Source organism: Oreochromis niloticus, linkage group LG12 (assembly GCF_001858045.2).
Source record: "Oreochromis niloticus isolate F11D_XX linkage group LG12, O_niloticus_UMD_NMBU, whole genome shotgun sequence".
NCBI classification, from domain to species: domain Eukaryota; kingdom Metazoa; phylum Chordata; class Actinopteri; order Cichliformes; family Cichlidae; genus Oreochromis; species Oreochromis niloticus.
Window position 1 is genome coordinate 3,342,713 of NC_031977.2, and position 10,252 is coordinate 3,352,964.

The 10,252-nt window shown below is 39.5% G+C and overlaps 1 protein-coding gene across 1 annotated transcript; it reads left to right on the forward strand.

Annotated features, from left to right (window-relative positions):
- Positions 1-709: 709 nt before the first annotated feature.
- Positions 710-9,717, forward strand: imp4 (IMP U3 small nucleolar ribonucleoprotein 4). Its single transcript, XM_005464283.4, has 9 exons — positions 710-863; positions 2,317-2,425; positions 2,542-2,625; positions 2,714-2,823; positions 7,844-7,976; positions 8,469-8,623; positions 8,714-8,808; positions 8,892-8,965; positions 9,341-9,717. Exons 1-9 carry the CDS (start codon positions 861-863, stop codon positions 9,451-9,453), a joined length of 876 nt encoding a protein of 291 aa, XP_005464340.1. The 5' UTR covers positions 710-860; the 3' UTR covers positions 9,454-9,717.
- The last annotated feature ends 535 nt before the right edge of the window (positions 9,718-10,252 follow it).

Genomic DNA, 10,252 nt, shown 5'->3' on the forward strand with positions numbered 1-10,252 from the left:
TTAGTAATAACCAGTACTAAGTAATACAATACCAATACTCTAAAAGCCCACATGAACAGAGTACAAGACAAAGTACAAGTTGATAGTTTATGTTTTATTCTTTCTCACTGTTTTTAAATAATAATATCACTGAATGTAATTATGCCAAAGAAAATGTGTACCTCGAAATGATAGAAGATAATTTTCCTTCATGATATACCGAATGGCACTGATGCCATATTAAAACCCGTTTTGGACTAGATAGTTTAATCTACTTCCGTTAGTGGCCCAGTCAGGCACTACAATGATCTACAAAAACAAATATTTAAACTCTAAGATATGAGTTCAAGTCCTCTGTAATCATGACGTGTACGCTTACCTGTTGCCAAAAGAAATACTGAAATCAGAATATGCATGATCCAAACACCGAATCTGGTTATACTCAAGTCTAATTTATTCAACAGGAAGAGGTGCTTTTAATGGCAACTGACATATAGCAGGAAATATTTGGCCACAGCGTTGTTGCCTGCCTTTCATGGTGTAATGGTGAGGGGATGATTTAATCATATTACCTCCTCAAGGGAGAATCTTCGTTCTTACAACAACCTGGCGGATTTATGTGTCTGTTTATTCACTGAATATGCGAAGCAGTTACAAGTTTATCGGTAAAAAAAAAAAAGAGAGAGAGAGAGAGAGAAGAGAAAGAAAAAAAAGAATTCTTTGGCTTTTAATTTGAAAAATGAGTCATTACAGTACAGTACATGTCAGTATCGACGTTTGCCATTGGTCATTCTTTCAGCCAATGGCACAAACTCTTGTAGGTACGTCTCTCTCCGTGTCCATGTGAGTAGCGTGGGTTAGCTACTAGCAATAAACACATCATGGTAAGTTGTAAAAAATTGTAAGGTTTGTGCGAGCGTTAATTTGTGTTTTAGTGTGATACTAAAAGGAGATGGTAAAGGTCGAAGCTGACACAGAAGCGCAGCTCAAGGTGGACGTACCGAGCGTATTTCCCCACCCGAGTGTTAGCACGCATTCACATAGAGCCATAGAGCACAGCAGTAAAGCTCTTTAACTGGTATTGTTGAAATACTAGAGTACTGTTTAAACGCTTGTTTTCGTTCCCAACTGCATTTTCTGTATCGTCACAGACTGGTGTATAACTAGGAAAAATAAACCCACGAAGCCTATCTAATGAGTGAAAAAAATAACTTGCTCGTTGGTCAAGAAGCGTGAGTTTTCTAATCAAAACAAAGATAGCAGCTCTCCAGGAACCTGCTTTGAAAAAAAAGTCTCAGGTCTCAGAAATATGGAATATTGTGCTCACTTTCGTTGTGTCAGAAAGAAATAATTGAGAATTACATGTAATAACCTTTAGTGAATTCTTACAAATGTGTCATTAAAATGTGACTAATGAAGATACAATCTTGATTGCCAGACACAGAACAGTGAGGGGAGAACCCCTGTAGGTTATTAAATGTGAATTAACGGGACACTGTATGTGCTTTTTTTGTTTTAACTGAACTTGTATGTCTGGGTGCCTTGAAAATAGAATTTAGATAAAGTTGGTTTTATTTGCAAATGTCAGGGGTTTTGAGAATTGTTTGATCATTTACGTCACAGAGTTTAATGAAATAAATCCAGACTCTTCTGTTCTTCTCAGTTTAAGGAGTCTGTTCATCAATTTCAATTCCAAAAAGAGTGTCTTGGGTTTAACTCCCAACTCCAGGGGTTTATATGAAGTTGCTGCTATTGTTGCGCTACTTTTCATTCCTTTTAATCCGGGTTAATGAGCTGAGTGAACTGTTAGTGGCTTCCTCATTTTAAAATTTATCCAAGTTAGAGTAACTGCTTTTATATCCTTAATGTTATGGGGTGGCTGTGGCTCAGGAAGTAGAGCAGGTCTTCTACAAATCAGAAGGTTGCTGCTTTGATTCCTGGCTACTCCAGTCCAGACAACGTATCCTTGGGCAAGATGCTGAAGCTCGAGTTATGAAGCACTTTGACTGCTCAAGTTAACAAGTGCTATATAAGAACCAGTCCAAAGTGACCTTAATTCAATTTAAATTCTCCTTTTTACTTAAGTAAAATTTTTAACGTAGGGAGATTTAACCGTAGACCTGTTCAGATATGTCCAGTGTTTTTACTTACATGTTTGCCATTATGTATTAAGTTTTTACGATTATAAGTTATTTCTAACATTTCGTCTTGTTTTCTCACTAACTTGTGTGAGATGTGTAGACATGTTCAGATATTGTGGTAACTGTCATTTTGCAAGGTAATGTCATTATGTTAAGGGGCCTGTTTTTGGAGTAATATGGTGTAATGTTTGCGTAGCTGCGTCGAGAGGTGAGACTGAGGCGGGAGTACCTGTACAGGAAGGCACAGGAGGACAGGCTCCGAACAATAGAGGAGAAGAAGCAGAAGCTGAAGGGTGCCCTCGACGGTAGGTTGGGGTGATCCTTAAGATCCTTTTTCCAACTACATTTTGCTTGACCAGAGTTGGCACCAAAATTCTCTGACCACACACGAGTGTGTAAAACATCATTTACTTCTCTGCAGAAAATCGTCTCCTTCCCACTGAGATACGCAAAGAAGCTCTTGAGCTACAGAAACTAGTGGAGTATGACGACGAAGGGGCAGAAGGCAAGTGTTGTGCATTCTTACTAGCATTTTGTCAGTGTTCCTCACTTTTTGTTCACTCATAAATTTTGGTGCTTTCTTGTGTGTGCAGGTGTCAGCTCTCATGTGGATGATGAGTATAAATGGGCTGGAGTAGAAGATCCTAAAGTCATGGTCACTACATCCAGAGACCCAAGCTCCAGACTCAAAATGTTTGCCAAGGTTAGTACATATTTAATGGCATGTGCAGTTATTTCAACCCTGGTTCTTGATGATTTTCATAGATGTTTCTGTATATTACAGATGAAAAATGAAAACACACAAAATAATTTCCAAATATAGAACAACGTCTAAATCCAAGGAGGGTCCAGTATTAAAGAATTTAAATGGAGACCTGTGAATGAAAAAATAAATAGTACAAATAGTGCTAACTTAGAAATATGGCGTTACATGGTGCGTTCTTAGACATTTACATTAAAATGTAAGAAATACTGATATACATTTTATTGACAGGCTTCAAAACTATTTGAAGGATACAACAAATTTTTAATCCAACAATTCTCTAGCCCTTCATTGAGCCTGGTGCTGCCAGAGGTTTCTTCCTGTAAAAAGGAAGTTTTTCCTTCCCACTTTCGCCAAGTGTTTGCTCATAAGGGGTTATTTGATTGTCGTGGATTTCTCTATATTATTGTCATATCATATGCAGATATTATAGAAATAACAAAACCATATTGTAATAGCACCTAGATATGATACAGTAAGTAAAAAGTAAAAGATGGCATGAAGCAGCAAGTGTGATATATTAATAAAATTGAAATGACAGTTGCCTCCTGTAAGTGGCTACATTGTGCTAGTTAGACTCATAAGCCCCGTTCCCATTAGCACCTTCTCGGATCGACTCGCCACGACTCGACTCGGATCGACTCGGATCGACTGGTTTTCCATTACAGTCGGGTAGTACCTGTTATGCATGGCTGTCGTCATAGCAAAGCATCCGAGCGTCCCACAAAGTAATTACTATGTGACATGGACGCTACAGCAAAGGTGGACGTCGAGGCAAGAACATACCTGCTGCTCAGTCTGTGACTTTTCGCTAGTCTCGGGGGACCACAGCGTTGTTTCTTGTAGTTATTTCCCTCGTTGCCGGGATTCCAAAATGGTGGTTCTGATTTTCATGAACAAGATACTCTCATGACTCATCAAGTGACGCTATTGACCAGCCAATCGGTGGCATGCAGCCTGACAACATCACATTTTAGTACCTGCTCAGATCGTTTGGAACCCAGGGCAAGTAGATACTAAAAAAGTACCTGCTGCCAGGTACTGTGACTTAAATGGAAAACCCTGAAAACCGTGGCGAACCATGCCAAGTAGGTACTAATGGAAAAGGGGCCATAGTTCTGACAGATTCGGGTAGTTTGTCAGACCCCATAGTGATTTGTATTATGTGCTTTAGGCCATGTCCACACTAATACATTTTCGTTGAAAACGCATCTTTTTCTCTCTGTTTTGGCCTTCCGTCCACAGACGGCGTTTTTGGTCAAGGAAAACTGAGCTTTTGAAAACACTCTCCAAAGCGGATACATTTGAAAACGCAGTTTTCACGTGGCAAACCGGTGATGCATTTTAGTCATATGATGCAGTCATGTGACCAATTAAACTAAGATAGCGGAGGGCATTATACAGCAGTTGTTTTGTTTGCTCTCAATTTTGACAGCCCTACTAAAGATTATTATCAGTTTGTACATATTTCAGATAGCTTTTCTTCAAATTCTTTAATTCTCACTCGCTTTTGCAACTTTGTACTTTTGTGTTACTCACAGCAATAACTCCACGTCATTCTCAGTCCATTTAAAAAACTCAGTGCTTTTCCTCAACATTTTGCCACAATGTTTCAAAGAGCCGGAAAGTAAATAAATGGCAGACAGAAATGACGCAGGTTGAATCGTCTTACTTTACACACATGCGCAGTACTGGAACGTAAGAGTTTTAGGTTGTTTCAGTGTGCATGAACAACTCTTTGAAAACGAGTGAAAACAATAGTGTGGATGCGGAGCGTTTTTAGACAAAAAACGCCGTTTTCAAATTTATCCGGTGTAGACGTAGCCTACACTAATGTGTTTTTGTTTGAAAACGCATCGTTTTCTCTCCGTTTTGGTCTCCCGTCCACACTGAGATGGCGCTTTCCTCAAGGAAAAACGCAGCGTTTTGAAAACGCTCTCGAAAACGCATACATTTCAAAAGCTATTCTGTTAAACCTGTATGCAAAAAATACACTGCACCCAAAATATTTCAGTTCACCAGTACTGATAAATCTAATAAACTTAAACCTACACCATCCTTCCTATTCTGGTATTTTAAAGAGTACTTAGCAGAAATATTAAGCAACCTAACTAACAGGGTTGGCAACTCCCAGCAAAAAAAATAGGGAACCACCCCCCACCCTCCGCCTCGTGATGCTTAATCGATGTAATCAACTTTAATTTAACGCACGTGTTTTAAAAAATGGATAGAAATCAATTATTTTTCAACAATAATTAAATAGATTCAACATCTTTCTTCAACAGAATTGCAGACTGCACAGATGGTACCTTCCCAAAGGAAAAAGTACTATAGCTTACTAGGGTATATATTAGACTTAATAGTTACTATATACAGTAATGGACTTCTATACATTTTACATCAGATTAAAACTTTGGGTGTAAGATTCAGATAATTATTTATTAAAAGCTAGACATTTTAAAAGAGAATAAGAAAGAAAAGTATGTCTTTGTGCCCCCCTTTCCCTGTTAATGCCCTACCTGCCCCCCTGGCTAAACTTTGCTAGACCCGCCCCTGCACAGTTACCAGCTGTCAGCTACGTAGAAAAGGATCCTGGTGTAGAAAGTAATATTAACTAGAAAAATTTGCATTTCCTGCGAAAATGCTGTGTGGATGCCTTAACGCTGAAGTTGCCTGCTGAAAAAGCTGAAAAAGTTGAAAACTTGCAAAAAGTTATATGGCGGTGAAGAAACTGAAAATTCTGCTGAAAACAGGTGAAGAAGCAGAAGTTTTTTTGCTGAAAAGTGGTGAAAAGCAAAAAATTCTACTGAAAGGGGTAAAGACAGAGAAATTGTTGCTGAAAAGTGGTGAAAATTTTTTTTTTTGCCATGAGCAGGATTCGAACCTGGCCCTCCTAGTCTCAAGGCGGCTACTCATCTCACTGAGCCAAAGTCACTCTCAATGAGTCAAACTCATTCTCACAAAGAAGAGGTGGAGAGACGGACAATTCTGCTGAAATGAGCAGAAGCTGCTGAGAATTGTGCTGATAAGAGGAGAAAAGGCTGAAAATTTTGCAGAAAAGAGGTGAATCAGCAGAATTTCTGCTGAAAAGAGGTAAAGAAGCAGAAAGTTGCGCTGAAAAGAGATGAATCAGCAGAATTTCTGCTCAAAAGAGTTTTTTCTGAAAACAGCTGAGATTTGTGCTAATAAGAGGTAAAAAGGCTGAAAATTTTGCAGAAGAGGTGAATAAGCAGAATTTGGGCTGAAAATTCTGCTGAAAAGAGTTCAATCAGCAGAATTTCTGCTGAAAAGAGTTCTGCAAAAGAGTTCTGCAGAACTCTTTTCAGAATTCTGCTGAAAAGATGTTTTTGCTGAAAATAGCTGAAAAAGCTGGGGTTTGTGCTGAAAAGTGGTGAAAAAACTGAAAATTTTGCTGAAAAGGGGTGAAAAAGTTGAAATTGAGTTAAAAAAGTTTAACTGTTAACTGAAAGAAATGTTGCCATAAGCGGGATTTGAACCCGGGCCTCCCAGTCTGAGAACAGCAGCTCATCTCACTGAGCTAAAACATGGCTCAGCCTGGCAAGCAAAACTTGTGATCACACTGATAATGTGGTCCCACTCAGCAAAATGGGCCAAAAACTGGCATAAAAAGCTTAATATCTCAAAAAGTATAAAAGTTATGAGCACCAAAAGATATAGCATGCTTCAGCAGAGGGAGCGGAGCAGTTCAAAGTTTGAATGATGAAAATCGGCTGAAAACTGAGGGAGTAGTTAACCAGCAAAGGTCGGAGCAACTAGAATAATAATAAAGTATAAAGAGAAACAGGAACTCAATAGTGTGGATGCCTTTGAGGGCATCCACACAAATAAATTCTAACAACAGCTTATCAAGCTTAAATGTGCTGTTGTTGTTAAGCTGCTGGTTTCCTTTTTCTGGTGCAAAGTGGGCCAAAAACAAACAAGGAGTCGCGACAGAAAAGCTGATCAGCTGATCATTGATCAGTTTCATGATTGAAGTAGCAGCAGCAGAGGGAGGGAGAGGGAAGAGGCAGTCGCTCCATATATCGGTTGTTAAGCTTAACGTGGGAATGCTTTACAAACATTCAGAGATGAACTTACACCCTTACTTCTCTCTGGGATAACTTTCTCGGAGATGAAATGCCGGTTTGGTAGCAAGGCTCCAAATGCTCAACCAGACCGCCGACAGGTCTCGCACGCCACAGCCGCTCTATCACGTGACGCATACTGCTCCGACGTGCTAAGGTTATGAGCTGAGTTACGCCATGTCACAAGTTTTGTGAGGTGCTTTCGTGATATTTAATGGATCAGATTACATTTTTTATTTCTCTCCGATATCCGATCCAGTAATTTAGGTCAGTATCGGACCGATACCGATATGTAATATCGGATCGGTCCATCTCTAGTTTGTACATGCTCCAGATAGCTTTTCTTCAAATTCTTTAATTCTCACTCGCTTTTGCGCATGCGCAGGACGGGAACGTAAGCATTTTCATCCGCTTCAATGTGGACGCACAACACTGTGAAAACGACTGAAAACGCTAGTGTGGACGCGGAGCGTTTTCAGATGAAAATGCCGTTTTCAAATCTATCCGGGCTAGTGTGGACGTAGCCTTAGTGAGTTTGTGATCTGTGCAGATGTGTGACTTTTTACACTTTGTCACTGACATGCACACACCTCTTCTGTGCTGCTTTTCCTAATTTGGCCACATATTGCATGCCTTGCTTTAGTTCTGAGTTTTTCTTGAGGCTTGTGGTCGGTGGTAAACTCTTCTGTCTTCTGAAATGTTTGCTCTCTTTTAGCGACACAAATACACAGTGATGGTGTATAAGGCACTGCCCTAGCTATTGAGAACAAACTGGGGTTCAGATTTTATATATTTTTAAAAAAGCAATGTAGACCATGAACATTAAAAATTGAGTTGAGAATAATACATGCAGCCCATCTTGTATGTGATTTCAGGAGGTAAAGTTGATGTTCCCTGGGGCCCAGCGAATGAACAGAGGAAATCATGAGATCCCTGCATTGGTACGAGCCTGCAAAGCTAACAGTGTTACTGACCTCGTCATCGTGCATGAGACAAGAGGACAGCCAGGTATACTCGCTTTATTCACTTATTCATTTAGCTACAAAGTCCACCCTCATTAACCCCACACTCAGTCATTTTGTTCTACAGGCAGGCCTGAAATATGACAGAAATGTTCAGTTCAGTAGAGCTTTAATGGTTACTCCCACTCAGCTTTCATGGGGTAAAGAGTTAAAGGACTATGTAGTCTTGTGTTCTGTATGCACAACATCCACCAACAGTGCTAAAACTGGTTGGTGGTTTCAGACCACATTGTACAGCTTGTTCATACATCCATTGCACATGTGCATCGCTGTTTTTTTTTCCTCCTAGCTGCCCTGTAGTCTTCACATTAGGTCAACACTAGAGAAACAAACACTGTTTCTTTACCAGTATGAAAACTCTACACTTTTAAATTTCATAATGGAGTGTTTTGGGTTTTTTTTTTTTAACTCTCAGTATTGACCATAATATTTGTTATTTTGCTTAGTTGGTTTTTTTTTTGTTCTTATATATTTACAGATGGCCTGGTGGTGTGTCATTTGCCATTTGGCCCAACAGCTTATTTCACTCTTTACAACGTGGTAATGAGGCACGATGTTCCCGACATAGGCACCATGTCTGAGGCCTACCCCCACCTCATTTTTCACAACTTCACCTCACGGCTCGGCAAGAGGGTGAGTGAGTGAGTGCTGGACAGCACATGCCTTGGATATTCTTTTTCACCACTTGTTTGTGTGTACAACTAATTAATTCTACTCACGCAGGTATCCAATATCCTCAAGTATCTTTTTCCAGTGCCAAAGGAGGACAGCAGGCGTGTGATCACATTCGCCAACCAAGAAGACTTCATCTCTTTTAGGTGAGCATCAAAAGTGAAAATGTCATATAAACAAAATGCTATTTGGGTTAAGGAGTAAGATGTGATGCATTTATTTTTAACAGACATCACACCTATAAGAAAACAGACCACAAGAACATAGAGCTGACGGAAGTAGGGCCTAGGTTTGAAATGAAATGTAAGTATGGAAAGTTACCGCTGTTCAGAGACTGAATTAACCATTGTTGACGTGGTTATATCTTCTCTGGAAATTCTTTGTTTTTCCATCTGTCACTACTTGATCCATATCAGAAATCTGATATGGAAGATTTGTTTTTGGAAGTTTAAAAATGTATAGTGAAAATATGTAGCTTCAATGCTTAATATAAATCATTGTGAACATTGTATACTAATGTGCAACACCAGGAAGAAAAAAGATTTATTTATAAGTGATTGGAAGTAAGAGCATTCAGGGGAAACTCCAGTTGTAGAAAGAATGGATTACTATCCTCTGCTCTGTACAAATTTTCTTTGGGCTCGTTAAATATTAACACCACATCCTCTTTCTATTTAGTGTATATGATCAAACTAGGCACCCTGGAGAACGAGGGCACCGCAGATGTGGAGTGGCGTCACCATGCATATACACACACAGCCAAGAAAAGAAGATTCCTTAGCATTGAATAGGAACTGAGTCATCGTCTGGAATTATAAAATAATATGTGATTTTTGTTAAAGGAGCGTAACGAGGGATGACAAGTCCAAGTGTAGTCAACAGCTCTGGATGTCTACAGTGATGAGGAATAGGACAGCTGAGCTCAAGTAGATTGAGCCTTGTTTTTTATGACAACCCTATTTGTAGGGTTATATATACAGTATAAAGCATTGCATTCTATATGGTTATTCTAACTTTTATGCTGTTTTGTAATAAAGAGTTTACTTGATCTGCAATTGAGTGTCTGTCTTTTTTTTTTCTTCTTTTTTTTAAAATATATATATATTTTTACACCAATCTGCCTTCTTCTTTCGGGTCTTTGTCTTCTGCTCCTGGCTGACATTCTTTGTCCAACATATCTGCCGTCACTCTGTAAATGTCCAAAATATCTCAGCCTTGCTTCTCTAACTTTGTCTTCCAAACGCTCAGCCTGAGCTGCCCCTCAGGCTGTACTCCTTTCTAATCTTATCCACTCTGATCATTCCAATGAAAACCTTTGCATCCTCGACCCACCTCCAGCTGGGCCTGCTGTCTGTCTTGCCTCTGCCTTTCCTCAATTCCTCTTTTTGATGTCCGAAGTCGTTCTGCAGACTGCTACCTCAACTACATTCTCCCCTGCCACTACAGTCTCCTGTCTCTTTCAGATTAAACCATAAAATGTATTCCACCTGTGTATGCCTTTCTCCACTCTTTTGTCACCCTTTGTGCCTCTCTCTTCTTAAAGTAATGTTTCACCACAGAGATTTTTATCCTTTTTTCAGTACCAATTTG